The sequence below is a fragment of the Bos mutus genome, chromosome 14 (genome assembly GCF_027580195.1).
Source record: "Bos mutus isolate GX-2022 chromosome 14, NWIPB_WYAK_1.1, whole genome shotgun sequence".
Taxonomy (NCBI): Eukaryota; Metazoa; Chordata; class Mammalia; order Artiodactyla; family Bovidae; genus Bos; species Bos mutus.
The window spans coordinates 54,389,503-54,410,165 of NC_091630.1; the positions used below are offsets into that span (position 1 = coordinate 54,389,503).

Consider the following 20,663-nt stretch of genomic DNA (forward strand, 5'->3'; position numbering starts at 1 on the left):
ACACACTGATGTACATAGTTGTTAGTAAACATACGCTCCCTTTAAATATAATGAGTATTTCCTTCTCTGTCAAACTTTTTTCTCAGAATTGATATTCAAGCAAAGATGGCAACTTGCTATTCATATCTGTTACATTTTGGTCAATGCCTTTCCCCACTTTAAACACAAGAAATGTTTAAAGCCATTTTTTCACTTAACATTTGGGGCTTGTGGTCACTGGGATGAGAGGCTTTTTAAAACTGGACATGAGTATATACTGGAAGCTGAGTCCCACTGCAGCTTAGCAAAATAAATTATAAGGCTACTGTTTTGGAGTTTCATTGTTATTAACATGCTCCCAAGGTCATTCTTTTCTAAATGATATCCAAACTCTTTTTTGAATAGTATTCCATTTGTAACATTGTTTTGATTACTATATATACTTAGTATTCCATTTGTAATGCTGCTTAGGTTACTCTATATATGCATATTTATTAGTATGCCATTTGTAATGTTGCTCTGATTACTATATATACTTAGTATTCCATTTGTAATGCTGCTTAAGTTACTGTATATGTGCATATATATTAGTATTCCATTTTTAATGTTATTTAGATTGTTATATATACTTAGTATTTCATTTGTAATATATGTACACTGTAAAGATGTATATATATTAGTATTCCATTTGTAATGTTACTTAGATTATTTATTAGTGTACTTTTTTTAAAAGTGTACTTTAAAACCATCATGAACTTACCTTAGAGAGCCCACCTACTTCCAAATAGAAGCAGATAATAAACACATTCCAGGTGACCCACAGGGCAGTCCATACTGTATACTGGAAAGAAAGGGTGGGGAGGGGAGAGAAAAAGAAGAAAAATGTGGAGATGAAAGGAATGTATACTCAATAAGTCGATAATAAAAATGTCAATAAATCTGTCTTCTGGGATGAAACAGGGCATGCTCAGAAGAGTGCTCCTTATGGGGTCCCCTAAGATTTCTAGAAATTAAAAATCCAATAGTTTCTACTGCTTTCAGTAGATGTCAATAAAACTAGATTTATTTTGAAAGTGCTTTGCTGGCTTGCAGATGCAAGTGAAATCCAAGTGCTGGTTCGATTTCTGTTTTCTGAGAACTAACTTTTCCAAGGGTTACAATTATGCAAATTTTCTGTGGGCTATCTAGTCAGCTAGTCAGTAGTGTTCAACTTTTTGTGACCCCATGGACTGTAGCCCACCAGGATCTGTTCATGGGATTCTCCAGGCAAGAATACTAGAGTGGGTTCCCGTTCCTTCCTCCAGGGGATCTTCCCAAACCAGGGATCAAACCTGGGTCTCCCTCATTGCAGGCAGATTCTTTACCACCTCAGCGACCAAGGAAGCCCATCTAATCAGCTAGCTAGCTTTTAGTTACAATATTAAATCATCACGGTTTTAGGAATATTAGTCAAAACCCTTCACTTCCATATCACTGAATTAGAATCATGTGGAAAAATGGATATGTGGAGTAAAATTAACCAGCTTTCAACTGTTGGACTATTTTATTGAATGAAATGTATGCCCCTAATATAATGATAGGCTATATATAACATGAGCATGTAAAATATTTTTTAAAAGCATAGAAATTAATAGCTAGGATTAAGGATGAGCAAATAAGCAACATATTTCCATAATGGGAAAATAGCTTCCAATTACATCCCCAAACTCTCGAAACATGCCAGCCTTACTGATTAATTGGTTTTATGAATGCATTGTGTATTAGGAAATGCCTTTCTCAAGAGTATTAGTCAGACTAAATTAAGGTAACCTCAGATCAAGAGTCATCAAAGGAGATGGTCTTAGGGTTCAATTCATCCAGTCACTTTCTTTTTCTTTTTTTAATTTTTTATTTTTAATAGGAGGATGATTGCTTTACAATGTTGTGTTGGTTTCTGCTGTACAACAGCATGAATCAGCTGTAAGTATACATATATCCCCTCCCTCCCTAGCCTCCCTCCACTAGCCACCCATCCTCCCCTTCTAGGTCATCACAGAGCACTGAGCTGAGCTCCCTGCGTCATACATCAGCTTCACCTTAGCTGTTTACACATGGTAGTGCAGACATGTCAAGGCTCCTCTCTCAATTCGTCCCACCCTCTTCTTCCCCGCTGTGTTCACAAGTCTGTGCTCTTCATCTGCATCTTTATTCCTGCCCTGTATATAGGTCCATCTGTACCATTCTTCTCTGAGAAGGCAATGGCACCCCACTCCAGTACTCTCGCCTGGAAAATCCCATGGACGGAGGAGCCTGGTAGGCTGCAGTCCATGGCGTGCTAAGAGTCGGACACGACTGAGCGACTTCACTTTCACTTTTCACTTTCATTCACTGGAGAAGGCAATGGCAACCCACTCCAGTGTTCTTGCCTGGAGAATCCCAGGAATGGGGGAGCCTGGTGGGCTGCCATCTATGGGGTCGCACAGAGTCGGACACGACTGAAGCGACTTAGCAGCAGCAGCAGTACCATTCTTCTAGATTTCATATACCTGCATTGATATATGATATTTGTTTTTCTCTTTCTGCATCCAGTCATTTTCTCAAGCAGACAAAGACACTAAGGCCTGGAAAACTGACATATAGGACAGCTTGAATGAGGAAGGAATTTGCCACAGCAGCAAAATGAATACACCAAATACAATGGGTTGCTTATTTTATTTTACATAGATTTTACAAAAATCTATGAATTCTTAAATAGACATACTAATTCAGTTATTGCTTTCTACTGTTAAATCATGATAAATGGTGAAATAACTTATTGTTAATATTAAACTAAGTATTAAAATAATTTATTAATATTAGTTTCTTCTATGCTCTGCCAAATAATAGGCTCATGAATTTTAAACACTATAAAACAGCCATATCCTTACTAGAAGCCTTATCAGAAGCTTTTAAATTTTTTCTAAAATTCAATTTACATTTTTTATCTTTATCATTTATGATTTTTAAAGAGTAATACATTTATAATAATGAGTTAAGGCTCCAAAGTCACTAGAACTATAGAGGAGTTGGAAAATATGCCAAAAAGTTAACATCAGTTAAAATATACATTGAGGCTTTTGGTATTTGCAGATACTGTTGATCTGCTGATATTTTCTGTTAAGGAGTCTTCCAGTGTGAGTGGGTCATACATGTTTTCTTAAAAATGCACCAAATACATTGAAATGCACTTTTCTGACCCACAAATTATTCTTGTGAAAACTTAAAATAGCTAACCTACATCCTCAATGTATGCTTTTTGCAAACTGATAAAGTCATAAAACCACAACAAATTTTTAAAGATGTTACTAATAAGATGGCATCTGGTATTGGACATTTTTCATTCTACATAAGTCTAATTATGGAGATAATTGAGTGAAAGAGCAGTGCAGACCACTAAGTCATGAGGAAAAATCTAGGGATAAAGGTTAAGGGGTGGACATAAAATAAAGCAGGACTAAAGTAAGAAAATGAACCAAATTAACTGCAAAACCACATCGTTCTTAATGATTAGGACTGCAAACCTATACCCCAAGTATTCTTTTAGAAAAGTAAATCAACTCAGAGTTACAGAAAATTAATATTGAGGCAAATCTATTTAAAGTCAAGGCACAAACTTCATGATGGAAGTGTATTCTGATACATCACAAGTTGTACTCTTGATGTCACTTCTGAACATTCAAAGATAAATTGATCAGGCTGAGTACTATAGATTCCAACTGTCAGCTCTGAAATTCCTAACAATAACAACAGTTATTACTGAGCTGCTTTCGATGGTTCCTTTCTAAGCACTTTACATAGATTAAGTCATTCAGTCATCACACTAAGACCAAGGTAGAGAGGTAATCATTTGATCACGTAGTTAGTGTGAGACTTGGGACAGCACTCTGGCAAGAGCTGGAGTGCTTAGGCATCAAATGATAAGCTTCATTTGAAAAAATTTTAGGAAAAGGACTACAGGTTAATTTGCAAGTTAACACTTTCCCAAATTTTCCATTTTATAAAATGATCAATTCACCAATTTATCAAAAATTTACTTCATTCATACATATTTAATAACCAGTTATATTTTTGAAATGATTTCTTATTTTGCTATTAATGTGTCATGCATTATATAGACATCGGGATTTTTAAAAGTAATATTGTAAGTTTCTTTATTCTAATACATTGGCCTGTTGAGAACAAAAAATATCAGTATGGTTGAATTTTGGATTGCTTTGAGATGGAAACTTCATACCTCAGTGTGCACCTGAGACCCAAATCTGTACATAGAGAAAAAAGGAAGGATTTCTAGCGGCACTAATAACACATCCAAAGGAATTTTGCTGAGGTAGAAAGTATCAGGACAACATATGGTATAAGATACTGGCTATCCTCCTTGTCATCTTTTTGACGAGGATTAATTTCTTTTTAGGACTTCCCTGGTGGCTCCGTGGTAAAGAATCTGCCTGCTAATGGAGACACAGGTTTGATCCCTGGTCCCAGAAGATCCCCTGGAGAAAGAAATTGCAACCCACTCCAGTGTTCTTGCCTGGAAATCTCATGGACAGAGGAGCCTGGTGGGCTAGAGTTCATGGGGTTGCAAAGAGTAGGTCACAATTTAGTGACTGAACAACAACAAACTTATTTATGCAATTGAAACTAGAATTTTAAAAAAAAGAGATACATTCCATTTTTAACAAATATCTTTTGGTCATCATGGAGTATGCCTACAAACTCAGACAGTCACATAGATATACCTGCAGTATAGAAGACGTAACTTCTCAAAGTAAAGAAAAATTCACTCTGCATAATTATTTACCCATCTATTTACCCATCATCTCCATATAATCTATCAACTATTTATCTATCCTACTTTGCTTATGTTCAGTACACATACTTTAAATCCTAATTTAATTAGACAGTGCCTATAAAGATGAAAACCCATTTATGTTGTTCTATGTGGCTTCCAGGATATTGCATAGTTTTATGAGTATATTTCAGCATTTTTTAATTGAAATGAACTTTAGAAGTCTCCCAGTATATTTTTTTCTCATTGAGCAATTAGTCTATAACATAAATTATTTTTTACTTCCTTAGCTTGTTTTTCAATTACCAAGAAGACCATTCATTAATTCATTCACATGTGTATCAATTAGATATAGTAGTATCACAATATGTTATGCTTATTTTTTAAAAAGGATCTGTTTCTTGCTCACTCATTGTTCTAACAGTTTTTGGAGTTTAGTATACATGTCCAGGGGGATTTAAATCTGAGACCCTTGAATATGAACCTAATACTCTTAATTGCCATTCTAAACAGTAACTCTGGTGGAAGATTTATGATGACATAGTAGGGATATTTCCCTATGTACAGAGTGCATGTGTGTTCAGTCATGTCTGACTCTTTGTGACCCTTTGGACTATAGCCTGCCAGGCACCTCTGTCCATGGGATCTCCTAGGCAAGAATACTGGAGTGGATTGCCATTTCTTCCTCCTGGGTATTTTTCTGACCCAGGGATCGAACCCATGTCTCCTGTGTCCCCTGCATTGGAAGGCAGATTCTTTACCCACTGAGTCATCTGGGAAGCCCCATATTTCGCTGTATAATTATTCAAATGAAAGCAAGTTGCAGTTCTTTGGATGTGGACCTTTGTATAAAAGTCCAAAGAACTAACTTATGGATGTAGCATACTTACTTGGCTTTCTTTTCTTTCCTTTTTTTTTTTTTTAAATTTTTAGAGGAAGTTTGGGGTTACTTTTAATTCCAGTGTTCGGAGAAGGCAATGGCACCCCACTCCAGTACTCTTGCCTGGAAAATCCCATGGACAGAGGAGCCTGGTAGGCTGCACTCCATGGGGTCGCTAAGAGTTGGACACGACTGAGCAACTTCCCTTTCACTTTTCACTTTCATGCATTGGAGAAGGAAATGGCAACCCACTCCAGTGTTCTTGCCTGGAGAATCCCAGGGACGGGGGAGCCTGGTGGGCTGCCATCTCTGGGGTCGCACAGAGTCGGAAAGGACTGAAGCGACTTAGCAGTAGCAGTAGCTTAACAGTTAATTCCAGTGTTAATCTGTATTCAAAAACTATCAAGTTAGCTAACATTTCTGCCTTTAAAGTAATGTAAAACTTCTTGATTGTTATTACCCATGAAATAATAAAGATTTAAATAATTCTAGGGCAGAATCTCGGGGCTTCCCAGGTGGCGCTAGTGCAAAAGAACACACTTGCCAAGGCAGGAGATGCAAGAGACGCGTGTTTGATCCCTGGGTCAAGAAGATCCCCTGGAGGAGGAAATGGCAACCCACTCCAGTATTCTTGCCTGGAGAATTCCATGGACAGAGAAGCCTGGTGGGCTACAGTCCCTGGGGTCACGAAGAGTCAAACACAATTGAGCGACTGAGCACACACAGACTCCAATAAGAGTTTAATATTATGCATACTAAAGTCTTTCATGCTGCAAGTCCAACTCTGTGAAACATCTTTCTAGTAGATCATATGGTGGCTTTGCAGAGGTTCTCTTTCAGGGAAGAAGAATAAAGCAGGAACTGTTTAGCCCTTGCAGTCAGCCGAGGGACAGAAATGCTCTCCTGTACCCGGGGTAGCAAGTTCGAGCACAGAGTCTGCTGTGAGCTGGCTACCTTCACCTCTGTGTGATGCGATGAAAGATACTCCCAAAGTGAGTTTTGAGACTCAGAGAGTTGATGCATTTATAGAAAAAAATTATAACTTTCTTATTTTTGATAGGAGTGATTGAATTAAACCAAAACAGGAAGATGGCATGCTTCTAAGTCTTTTGGTTTTCTTCTAGTGACACAATCACTCACATCACAAGAAAATATTCACTAATTCTACTGAACACTGTATATTTATTCAGGTTCAGTGAGCATTTTAGAGTGTGTTACTCCTCATTACAATTCCTTACATTTGCTTGGTATTTCTCATAACCTACTTATACATATATGTAGCCTAAAATATTCCCTTCTAGAAAAGAGAACTAATTACTGAAAATCACTTCCAGTCAAATGTGGAGCACAGAATATTCCTTATTAAATTTTCCTACAATGGAGGATGTGCTGACAATGTATGTGATAGTTTGGAGCATGGGTTTGTTTCAAATTTATCTTCACAAAGTTGAGAAATGTTTAGCAATATATAGTATGCTGTAAATTAGGGGATAAGTATGAAATAAAGGAGATCAGTCCTGGGATTTCTTTGGAAGGAATGATGCTAAAGCTGAAACTCCAGTAGTTTGGCCACCTCATGCGAAGAGCTGACTCATTGGAAAAGTCTCTGATGCTGGGAGGGATTGGGGGCAGGAGGAGAAGGGGACGACAGAGGATGAGATGGCTGGATGGCATCACTGACTCGATGGATGTGAGTCTCAGTGAACTCCGGGAGTTGGTGATGGACAGGGAGGCCTGGCGTGCTGAGATTCATGGGGTCACAAAGAGTCGGACACAACTAGCGACTGATCTGATCTGATCTGACGAAATAAAGGTGGCTCAGATGGTAAAGAATCTGCCTGCAATGCAGGAAACCTGGGTTCGATCCTTGGGTTGGGAAGATCCCCTGGAAACAGGAATGGCTACCACTCCAGTATTCTGGCCTGGAGAATTCCGTGAGTCCATGGGGTTGCAAAGAGTCAGACGTGACTGAACGACTTTCACTTCACTTCATGAACTAAATGCACATGCATTTATTACACGAGTTAAAGCTAAGCTGCTTTTTCTCAGTTAGTAAATAGTTATGGCTAGGCAAGTTTGTTTTTTAGTGTTAGTGACACACATGATTGAAATGATAGTTAATGCACATTTACAGATCATCTAACATCAAGACCACAGGTCATCCTCTACTGAAACTCATCTTAAATTTCCTTGTGAATCTTGATTTCAGTTACACTATGCATCTCACACTCATAGTCATGTTGTTTGCTTTCGTTGTAAACATTCACTGAGCCTTCTTCCCCACAGATAATCATCTCTCCACAGAATTCAGTAATGAAGGCCAGTACAGCCAAGCCATATTATATCAGAAAGAACAACTGAAATAATTTTTTCTTCTCCTAACAGTTTTACAGTGTTTATATGAAAACACAAGTTAAAAATAAGACTTACCACCACAATATATCGAGGTCTGTACTGAATGGTTCCAAACAAACCCAATATGACGACAATTATATGTAGAAAATTGCCAAGAATGGGCGCCCACTGGAAGCCAAGGAAGTCAAAGATCTGCCTCTCTAATGCTGAGAGCTGCAACAAAGCAAAGAGAGCCCATGAGTATATAACCTGTGCACCATCAGACCACGTTAATGTTGGCTTCACGGTTGGAGAAGGCGGCAAAGTCAATTTCAATTGCACTTATGGACACTGTTATCACTAAGATTGTGACACCCATTTCATGTACCGCTTTATTCAATGTCTCTCAGAAAACACACTAAAATTACTTTGAATATCAGGACTTCAATTATAAATAGATTTTAAGCCTTTCTGGAGCGCTAGAGATATATTCCTGAAATCCTTTGCTATAGTAGTAAATCTTTTATGATATCGTATTTTCTAATATTAACCTAAAAATGACTGGCTTAGTTATAACATACTTAGAACAGTAACTCTAGGCTTCAATGCCAGTGCTATTAATATTTGGGAAAACAAATAAAAATAAGAAAAACTACCCCCATTTCAATTATCAAATCTTTTTTTTTCTTTCTTTAGATTGTCATTGATTATAATGACTAGTCACTTTTTCAAAATGAAGCTTATTTATTTACTTTTGACTTATTTATATTCATGATGATAACTACTTTTTCAAAATGAGCTTACTTATTTATCTACTTTAGTTCCCAATCTAACACTGGAGTGTCATAGTTCCTTTGAATGATGTTTTATTGAGATAATATATTTACATGAACATTCATGTTCAATTAGGTATGGGTGTGTGTGTGTGTTCATTGCTCAGTCGTGTCTAACTCTTTGCGACCCCATGAACTGTAGCCCAGCAGGTTTCTCTGTCCATAGAATTCTCCAGGCAAGAATACTGGAGTGGGTTGCCATTCCCTTCTCCAGAGGAACTTCCCAATCCAGGGATCGAACTCTGGTCTCCTGCATTGCAGGCAGATTCTTTACCGTTTGTGCTACTGCTGCTGCTGCTGCTAAGTCGCTTCAGTCGTGTCCGACTCTGAGACCCCATAGATGGCAGCCCACCAGGCTCCTCTGTCCCTGGGATTCTCCAGGCAAGAATACTGGAGTGGGTTGCCATTTCCTTCTCCAATGCATGCACGCATGCTAAGGCGCTTCAGTCGTGTCTGACTCTCTGTGACACTGCGGACGGCAGCTCATCAGGCTCCTCTGTCCATGGGATTTTCTAGGCAAGAATACTGGAGTGGGTTGCCATTTCCTTCTCCATTTGAGCTACAAGGAAGTACTATTCAATTAGGTTAATCTTTTCTAAATACCCAGATAAAAATTATAGGGTAATGACAATTTTAGACATGTCACAGTTTATTATATTTTCATTAGATACAATTACATTTTTAAGCAATTCTAAAATATACTAAAGTATACACTTATACTCTTTATGATGAAACAGATGAATTTCACATAGTCCAGTGAATGTCAACAATGTCATTATCATGTACAAATAATATTTATTATGCTTTATATCTAGAAATTTTATAATCCCACCTGCTGTGTTTGGACATGGACCTTAATACATCTGAAGCATTCTTCTACATTAACTTTGATAAAATAGTAATTCTGAGAAAACGACCCATTGATCAACCATCCTGCCGGCACTAGAAACTGCAGGTTTGAAAAGAAAATGGTACCCTAGGTATTTTTTTTTTTTAGTTATGTGGCTGGTGTATGCCTGAATAACTTTAATTTCCTTGGACATAAAGAAATGTCCTCTATCCAGGAAGCTGAATTTACCTTGGTTTAGATTCACCTTCAATAAGATGTGGAGGAGAAAGAGAAACGAGCAAATACCTCAAGACAACCACACCAGAACCACATTCATTTCATGGGTATTTCCTGATCATCAGTGATTTGTCACCAACCCTTGCACTCACAAACGGGAGGATGTACAGGAATGGCTAAAATTCAAAATAATCAGAGCAAGGTAAGAAGCAGCACCGAGTTTTCAACCCCCTTCTTTTCTGCTCCTGACTGTAAATAGTTTCCAAGAACCTTCCCCTAAAAATGCAGCATTCTACTTATTGGCCCATCAGTGATGTAAACATGTGGGGTTTTGTATCCAAACAGGATGGATGTGCTCAGAAAAGAAAAAAAAAACAAAATCCTGAAGAGCAACTGCAGGCAATTTATTGTGAAAAGCAACCCGATTTTAAAGCCATCGTGCATCACAAATACCTTTAAAGTGAACTTTTCAAACAGAAAAACCCATTTTCTTTTCTGTCAGAAGACACATGAATAGCATTCTCTTTTATAATATTAAAGAAAATACACAGTGAAAGGGAAGCCAAATTAACACCAGTCATTAGAAAATCTGCACTCTTTATGAAGACACCCTGTTTCTCTACTTATTAATACTTATTCTCTGATAACTTAAAATGGATTTACAGTGATTTGAAATCAAAGCACAAATAAAAGGTCATAAACAAACAACAAACAAATAAGGAGGTCATATCAAGAACCAGGCGAGAGACAGCTAAAACAACTATACAAATCATGAAAATTAGATTTGAGTATTGTGTTTAAAAAAGTCAACTAACAAAGACAAAAAGTCCTCTAAAGGTAAACAAAATACCATTGCATTCTGTATTAGTTATTTTATCTAATTTCCATGTTCGGCTATTAAGCCATTTAGTTTAGAGGCAAACATATTCTCTTTGGGCTTCCCTGGCAGCTCAGATGGTAAAGAATCCACCTGCAATGCAGGAGACCTCAGGTTCGATCCCTGGCTTGGGAAGATACACTGGAAAAGGGAAAACAGCTACACACTTCACTGTTCTTGCCTTGAGAATTCCAGGGACAGAAGAGCCTGGCAGGCTACAGTCCATGGGGTCGCAGAGTCAGACACAACTGAGACTTTCACATGTTCTCTTACTGTCATCGTCTTTAGAGACAGCACTTTTTGCCTTAGAGCTTGGTATTAATAATGATGACTGAGAGCCACAGAATAAAACTAAATTATATCATGGTTGCTTTGTTAACTCCAAAACGTATATATTTTAGAAACATGTCTGTCAAAATGGTCTCATCAATAGTGTGCTGAAGCTGCTGGTGCAGGCTGGGGAGGGTAGATCAGGTACATCTCTTCCCAACTCCTCTATCAATGATGTTGCTTTGGGAACCTGACTTTGCCCAGTGTATTTGCTACACGGACTTCCCTGACAGCTCAGTTAGTAAAGAATCCACCTGCAATGCAGGAGACCCTGGGTTCGATTCCTGGGTCAGGAAGATCTGCTGGAGAAGGACAGGCTACCCACAACATGGACATCAGGAAGCATTAAGAAATCAAGGTCTTGTTTATTTGTAACGAGAGCCTATGGTTAAACAGTTACCTCTGCACCACTGAACATGGCACTTAGAAAACAGTGGTTCTGACTCAGAACAGCAGAAGGAAGTCATCAAATGTGTGATGCAGCATCAAGAGGAAGCATCTGGCCCATATGACAGCAGAGGATGGACAGCTCTGTAGAGACGCCACAGCAAAGAAGAGAATGAATGAGACCCTGGAAGAACCTGAGTTTTAAACCAAGATAGAGAATTCAAGAAACTAGATAGGGAACAAACAATCCAGAGGAAAGCAAAACTATCTGGTCCCCAGTTTAAAAACAGAACAGGAAGCAGTGGCGTAAAGAGCTTTTCTAGGGGACAGGTCAAGTGGGTAAGACTCTGGAAGTTCTAAGAACGTGATGGAAGAAAATATGGATCTATTCCTAACCAGTTAAAAATACAGACAGACAGAATCTGAATAAGATGGAAGGAAGGAAGGAATGCAAGGAGACCAAATAAGTGATGCAAAGGAAGTATGGTTCAAAAGTACCAAGAAAATTAAAACTGGGCATGGTTTTGAATGTAGAGATGAAGAAATCATAGAAACATTCTCCTTGGATGGCAACACCGGAACTATAAGGAGAGAAATGTAACCCTACATCATACTTGGGATGGTGTGGGAATTATCTCATACTCATTATAATAAAAATGTAACTTGGCTTGTAACTTTCAGAATCCAATTGTAGAAAGCTTGGAAGTCTTCATTATGATTATGAAAATATAAGTGTAATTTGACCCTATAAAGTATAACAGAACTGAGAAGGGGCTGAATATTCTATGTAAACGCTGTGTATATGGCAAGGGGAAGGGGTATGTTTTAAAATTCTTCCTGCAGGTCAGGAATTTCCTTCTGTCAGGCTCCAAGGTAAAAATGTTTCCTGTAAACATATGAATCATTAACTGCACCTCAAATTAACCACCAATACTCCCAATAGCACAATAAAGGTCCCTATTTCCTTATTATGCCCAGACAATGTAGATAGAAACAAACAGGGGCACATGTAAAATACAGCAATTTTTCTTTCTTTTTTTTTTTGAGTATAGTTCCTTTACACTGCTGTGTCAGTTTCTGCTGTACAGCAAAATGAATCAGCCTTACATATACATATATCCCCTCTTTTTTGGATTTCTTTCCCATTTAGGTCACCCCAGAAGGCAATGGCACCCCACTCCAGTACTCTTGCCTGGAAAATCCCACGGACAGAGGAGCCTGGTAGGCTGCAGTCCATGGGGTCGCTAAGAGTCGGACACGACTGAGCGACTTCACTTTCACTTTTCACTTTCATGCATTGGAGAAGGAAATGGCAACCCACTCCAGTGTTCTTGCCTGGAGAATCCCAGGGATGGCAGAGCCTGGTGGGCTGCCGTCTCTGGGGTCGCACAGAGTCGGACACAACTGAAGCGACTTACCAGCAGCAGCAGCAGCAGCAGAGCATTGAGTAGAGTTCCCTGGGCTGCACAGTAGGTTCCCATTAGTTATCTATTTTCTACATAGTATCAATAGTGTATATATGTCAATCCCAGTCTCCCAATTTCTCCCACAGCACCCTGCCCCCCGCTCTTGGTATTCATACATTTGTTCTCTACCTCTGTGTCTCTATTTCTGGTTTACAAATATGATCATCTACACTGTTTTTCTAGATTCCATGTACATGTGTTAATATATGATACTTGCTTTTTTCTGTCTGACTTAGTTCACTCTAAAATACAGTAACTTTCTTATCCACATATTATGTTTAACACAGTGTTTTGCTTAATAGCTCATAATTATTATAAATTGTGGAAATGTATTTATACTTAATTAAAGAGCTATAAAAACTCCAGGTGACCAGATATTTTCCTAGGCATTTCCTAGTTGGATCTACATAATATGCTTCTATCTAAACAAAACCTAGGTAGGAATGCTCGTTCTTAAGAAGTGAATATCCTTGGAGGCTGAACTTCACAGTGAGAAAGGTGAGCTCCCTTTAACTTCCATTTCTCTTGGACTTTTCCCTGATCAACAGAGTCAAACACAATAAAATAGATCAAACCAGTGTTCCTCATGTTAGTTGCATTATAGGAAGGTATTTGATCAAAGGATGGTTTCCTAAAACACCAAAATTAAAGCTTTTTGTATGATTGATACTCTCTTTTATATAACCTCTAGGAATTCAGGAAGTTCATCTTTCATAAAAAGGGAGAATGCAAAAGCTCTAATTAACACTCCTACTAGCTAAGCTGGAGCTTCCCAGGTGGCGCAGTGGTGAAAAGACCGCCTGCCAATGCAGGAGATGCAAGAGAAGCGGGTTTGATCCCTGTGTTGCGAAGATCCCTTGGAAGAGGAAATGGCAATCCACTCTAATATTCTTGCTGAGAAATCTCATGGACAGAGGAACCTGACAGGCTATAGTCCATGGAGTTGCAAAGAGTCAGACACGACTGAGCATGTATGCATTAGCTAAATTGATACATTCCAGACCATTTCAAATAACTTTTGGTAGAAGAGGTTCATCTTTGTCTGGAAGGTCAGCGTAGCCCTTAGCTCTACCACCATCATCCTTGCTTCCTTTGTTCTAGAATCTCATAGCTACTCAATCTCAATGGACTTTTCACGCTCAAGATTGATGATTCAAAACTTCTGTGTTCATAGACCTGGCCGAGACCAAATTACAAGTTTATGTTTTAAGCCATAATCTGAGAATACTTTTTCATGGCTCTAAAAAAAATAAATAGAAAGGTCAGTAGCATTTTTATCATGAGCCTACTTATAGAGATGTGTCACAAAAAGTCCTAATAACCTGCAGATTTACCACTATGTCAAAGCAGGTGCTGTTTTGGAGAGGATTCTCTTGCCTATAGACAGGTAACCAAGGCTTAGGATGTGCACAGACTGTGATGGACCTAGGAATTTCAGATACAGCCTGTTCATGATTTGGTTTACCCAATGAGGAAAGCAACTGTGTTAAGGGCTTCACAGTTTCTGCATGATTTAGTATTATTTTTGGTAGCAGTTAGAGGGCAAGAGCTATTATTCCAGTGAAACCAGAAACCAATAATTTAGTGAAATGAATAAAGTAAAATCAAGTTGCAGTGGCCTGAATGTCTACTAATGCATTTGCAGCTAGGGGAGGCAGAACCATGAGAGCTCAGAGGAAGAGTGTTTTCTTAATGTCAAGTGTCTGTTGAAATTTGTTTGTTGAATTAGCTTTATTTGGGTACTGTCTCCAGAACCTCTGAAAAGGCTTCTTGAATTCTGTCAATATATTTTGAATCCCTGTATCTCAAGGAAATTGATGAGCACTTTCTACTCTTACAATTCAATCAGAAAGATATAAACTAGTTGGTCAAGTAAGCACTTTTGGGAAATCAGAAAACAACCACGTGTTGTGTTGCAAGTCTATTTTTTGAAGAAATAAGGAACTGTGGGTAACATACCAAGTTTCCTGTTTAAAAAGGAACAGATATTGCACTGCCCATGGACGGATTTATGGAGACCAGTGAGCTGAAAGATTCATGTGAAGGGCCTTTATGAACCACAGATTCAGTCGGGAAAATTCTTTAGCGTATCTCATACACGGACTCAGCACGTCAACTGGTTGAGTGACAACTATTTCACCAATTTCTCAGTGTGGCAAAGAAGCCACCTAATTGAAAAAAAGTGCTCTAAAGCCTGAAAGAAGAGTAATACAATGAATGGGACAGTACTTAAAGCTTACATTTTCCCATATTCATTAATCTAATTTGATGCTAACAAAATAGGATAAACATTATTATCCTTATATGAAGAAACATATAACAGTTTCTTGGAACAGTCAGCTGATAAGCATCAGAGAGCAGTCTAGTGTCTTTATGCCCTGATCCTACATCCTTTCTCCCATAATACTCTGAAATCATGCAACAAAATATACACTGTTTAATGAGGTTAAATTTTGAAATGAGCTCTCTCACAAGAGATAGAAATAATACAGGGAGTGCAGTGGGATGTTTCATGATGTGGTGCTCCTTCTGGGGCTTCCCAGGTAGCGTTAGTGGTAAAGAAACTGCCTCCCTGCCAATGTGGGAGACCTAAGAGACATTAGTTTGATCCCTGGGTTGGGAAGATCCCCTGGAGGAGGGCTTGGCAACTCACTTCAGTTTTCTTGCCTGGAAAATCCCATGGACAGAGGAGCCTTGCTGGCAACAATCACGGGGTCGCAAAGAGTCAGACACGACTGAGTGACTAACACAAACACAACAATAACTTAGCCTTGTCTAACTCAATGAAACTATGAGCCATGCCATGTAGGGCCACCCAACATGGACAGGTCATGGTGGAGAGGTCTGACAAAACGTGGTCCACTGGAGAAGGGAATGGCAAACCACTTCAGTATTCTTGCCTTGAGAACCCCATGAACAATATGAAAAGGCAAAAAGATTAGGACACTGAAAGAGGAACTCCCCAGATTGGTACGTGCCCAATATGCTATTGGAGATCAGAGTAGAAATAACTCCAGAAAGATTGAAGAGACGGAGCCAAAGCAAAGACAACACCCAGTTGTGGATATGACTGGTGATGGAAGTAAAGTCCGATACTGTAAGAATAATATTGCATAGGAAGCTGGAATGTTAGGTCCATGAATCAAGGCAAATTGGAAGTGGTCAAACAAGAGATGGCAAGAGTGAATGTCGGCATTTTATGAATCAGTGAACTAAAATGGACTGGAATGGGTGAATTTAACTAAGATGATCATTATATCTACTACTGTGGACAAGAATCCCTTAGAAGAAATGGAGTAGCCATCATAGTCAACAAAAGAGTTCAAAATGCAGTACTTGGATGCAGTCTCAAAAATGACAGAATGATCTCTGTTCATTTCCAAGGCAAACCATTCAATATCAGAGTAATCCAAGTCTATGCCCCAACCAGGAATGCTGAAGAAGCTGAAATTGAACAGTTCTATGAAGACCTACAAGACCTCTAGAACTAACACCCAAAAAAGATGTCCTTTTCATTATATGGGACTGGAATGAAAAAGTAGGAAGTCAAGAGATACTTAGAGTAACCTTCAAATTTGTCTTTTGAGTACAAAAGGAAGCCAGTCAAAGACTAATAGAGTTTTGCCAAGAGAATGCATTGGTCATAGCAAACACCCTCTTCCAGCAACACAAGAGAAGACTACACATGGACATCACCAGATGGTCAACACCAAAATCATATTGATTATATTCTTTGCAGCCAAAGATGGAGAAGCTTTATACAGTCAGGAAAAACAAGACCAGAAGCTGACTGTAGCTTAGACCATGAACTCCTTATTGCCAAATTCAGACTCAAATTGAAGAAAGTAGGGAAAACCACTAGACCATTCAGGTATGACCTAAATCAAATCACTTACATTTATACAGTGAAAGTGACAAATAGATTCAAGGGATTAGATTTGATAGACAGAGTGCCTGATGAAGTATGGACAGAGGTTCGTGACATTGTACAGGAGACAGAAATCAAGACCATCCCCAAGAAAAAGAAATGCAAAAAAGCAAAATGGCTCTTTGAGGAAGCCTTACAAATAACTGTGAAAAGAAGAGAAGGAAAAAGCAAAAGAGAAAAGGAAAGATATACCCATCTAAATGCAGAGTTCCAAAGAATAGCCAGGAAAGACAAGAAAGCCTTCCTCAGTGATCAATGCAAAGAAATAGAGGAAAACAATAGAATGAGAAAGACTAGCAATCTCTTCAAGAAAATTAGAGATACCAATGGAACATTTCATGCAAAGATGGGCACAATAAAGGACAGAAATGGCACGGGCCTAACAGAAGCAGAAGATATTAAGAAGAGGTGGCAAGGATACACAGAATTATACAAAAAATATCTTCATGACCCAGAAAATCATGATGGTGTGACCACTCACCTAGAGCCAGACATCCTGGAATGGGAAGTCAAGTGGGCCTTAGGAAGCATCACTATGAACAAAGCTAGTGGAGGTGATGGGATTCCAGCTGAGCTATTTCAAACCCTAGAAGATGATGCTAAAATCCTAATGTGATGCAAATCCTAAAAGTGCTGCACTCCATATGCCAGCAAATTTGGAAAACTTAGCAGTGGCCACAGGACTGGAAAAAATCAGTTTTCATTTCAATCCCAAAGAAAGGCAACGCCAAAGAATGCTCAAACTACCGCACAATTGCACTCATCTTACACCCTAGTAAAGTAATGCTCAAAATTCTCTAAGTCAGGCTTCAACAGTATGTGAAACGTGAACTTCCAGATGTTCTAGATTTAGAAAAGGCAGAGGAACCAGAGATCAAATTGCCAACATCTGTTGGATCATCAAAAAAGCAAGAGAGTTACAGAAAAACATCTACTTCTGCTTTATTGACTATGCCAAAGCCTTTGACTGTGTGGATCACAACAAACTGTGGAAAATTCTCAAAGAGATGGGAGTATCAGACCACCTGACCTGCCTTTTGAGAAATCCATATACAGGTCAGGAAGCAACAGTTAGAACTGAACATGAAACAACAGGCTGGTTCCAAATAGGAAAAGGAGTGCATCAAGGCTGTATATTGTCACCCTGCTTATTTAACTTATATGCAGAGTACATCATGAGAAACGCTGGGCTGGATGAAGAACAAGCTGGAATCAAGATATCAATAACCTCAGATATGCAAATGATACCATCCTTATAGCAGAAAGTGGAGAACTAAAGAGCCTCTTAATGAAAGTGAAAGAGGAGAGTCAAAAAGTTGGCTTAAAGCTCAACATTCAGAAAATGAAGATCATGGCATCTGGTCTCATCACTTCATGGCAAATAGATGGGGAAACAATGGAAACAGAGGCAGACTTTATTTTCTTGGGCTCCTAAATCACTGCAGATACTGACTGCAGCCATGAAATTAAAAGACACGTGCTCCTTGGAAGAAAAGTTATGACCAATCTAGACAGCATATTAAAAAGCAGAAGCATTACTTTGCCAACAAAGATCCATCTAGTCAAAGCTATGGTTTTTTCCAGTATAGTCATGTATGGATATGAGAGCTGAACTATAAAGAAAGCTGAGCACCGAAAAATTGATGCTTTGGAACTGTGGTGTTAAGAAAAGACTCTTGAGAGTCCCTTGGACATCAAGGAGATCGAACCAGTCAATCCTAAAAGAAATCAGTCCTGAATATACATTGGAAGGACTGATGTTGAAGCTAAAACTCCAGTCCTTTGGGCACTGGATACAAAGAACTGACTCATTTGAAAAGACCCTGATTTTGGGAAAGGTTGAAGGCAGGAAGAGAAGGGGACGACAGAGGATGAGATGTTTGGATGGCATCACTGAGTCAGTGTACATGAGTTTGAGTAAACTCCGGGAGTTGGTGATGGACAGGGAGGCCTGGAATGCTGCAGTCCATGGGATCGCAGAGTCGGACACAACTGAGTGACTGAACTGAACTGATTGACTACTAGGGATTATATTAACAATTTCTCATATCAACCCAGTTAGCTTAACTAAGTACGCAAAGTTTCAAACTGTAGGGTTTAATTTTCTGAAATGAGGCTTTTAAAATTGAGTAAACTTTAAAAATATCTCTTTTGGTAGCACACAGTTTGAAAAAAAAATTCTTACATTTTACCAACAGGTTCTTGTCCAGAGAGGCATTTTCATACTTCTTTGCTAGCCCTGAAGATACCGAAAGAGACATAAAGCGAACCATGCCATGAAGAAACCAGGTGATGAGCACTCTGCTTCCTCTTTTCATACTGAGTCAGTGATGCTCTGGGTAAGAATTTCACAAAAATTAGGCAGGAGGTAATAATCTGTCAGTATTTGTTTGAAGATGTCCCTTGATGTCTAAAGAGGACGATTACATCATTTGATTAAGCTTCTAAGTATGCTTCCCCTGACAGAAATTATCCTGCAGCCTAACTCCTCCAACTTTGCCAGGTTGAAGCTGACCTTAAAAAACACAGTTCCAGTTCATGAATAGCTCAAGCCAGGAAGAAGGCAACTATTTTAGCAAAAGCCCAAAGTACCAATTTGTTACAGAACAGTGATTGAAGATTAAATTTCAACCCTCCAGTGGAGCCATAATGGATCCAAGAACACTAAAGTTGAACCCCTAGGCTGGTGACCTATACAAGCCCACAAACAGCTGGTGGGAACATGCCTGCTGTGGCATTTAAGACTCCCATGGAGGTTTGGCTGAAATGGCAACCCAGCATGAGAAGACAGAGAGAAGGTTATGGATGGAAAGTTTCCCTAAGGGCCTTTTCACATTTTTATTTGTTGTGGTGATCACCTGTAAAATTCCTTTTTTAAAAGAATTCCTTTAAGGTATACATTTCATTTGGGAAGGAAATTAAATGTTTCTTCTTTAGAAAACAATATGGGGAAAAACTTGAATATGTCAAAGTATTTATGCTATACAGAAGCCATTCTCACCTGAAAATCAGAATGTACAACAGACCTTTAAGTGATAATCAGTTGATGGTGCTAAAGCAGGTGAACTTCAGCTGTTCATTTTCCTTTTGATAGTTCTCTTTGTTTTTCTCCTGCCACTCTCCGTTTACAATGCAGCAGCTGCTGAGTGTCCCATTGCTGTTCATATCCTGGGAAAGATGCAGCAACCCACTGTGGCCCGTGTCCCTAACTACAGAACTAGTGAAAACCCTAGACAACGACTGAGGCGTTTCTGGTGTACACTTGTATTTTGTTTTCTTCTTCACAGTTATCACTAGCCAATAGCTATGGTTTAATTGATGAAATCGCCTTCATCAGCTATGTTCAAATAACCCACAGGGAGGCAGAAAAAGAAAAATGAAAAATAATGTGAACAGAAAACACAAAATAAAATTTTAGATTTTAATCCTTAATATATCAAGAATCACATTAAAGGTAAACAGTCTACATATGCAAATTGAGAGAGAAATGAGAAAAGTGGGTTACAAACCATGACTGTCTTTATGGCATCTATAAGCAACTCACATTAAATGCATGACATAAGCATACAGCTCACTGTTTTCAGTGCAGCATGAGGATCTTTGTCTTTTACTGTCCAATTATATTTATTGTGATTAATGATATATTTGGATTTGTTTATATTATTTGGATTTGTTTATATTGTTCTTGCTTTGTATTTTTGTTTCTTACCATTTCTAGGATTTTACTTCTACTTTCATCCCTTCTTTTGAAATTTCAGTTTTTTTCCCATTTCATTTTA

General features: G+C 38.6%; 1 protein-coding gene across 2 annotated transcripts in view; it reads right to left on the minus strand.

The window, feature by feature from the left end:
* NKAIN3 (sodium/potassium transporting ATPase interacting 3) overlaps nucleotides 1–20,663 on the minus strand; it is a 564,286-nt gene that overhangs the window by 270,770 nt on the left and 272,853 nt on the right. For both annotated transcript variants that reach the window (XM_070382343.1, XM_070382342.1), the window contains exons 2-3: nucleotides 8,094–8,231; nucleotides 740–820 (exon numbers count right to left, since the gene is read on the minus strand). In XM_070382343.1, the coding sequence (XP_070238444.1) occupies nucleotides 740–820; nucleotides 8,094–8,231 (219 nt within the window). The remainder of the gene's footprint in view (nucleotides 1–739; nucleotides 821–8,093; nucleotides 8,232–20,663) is intronic.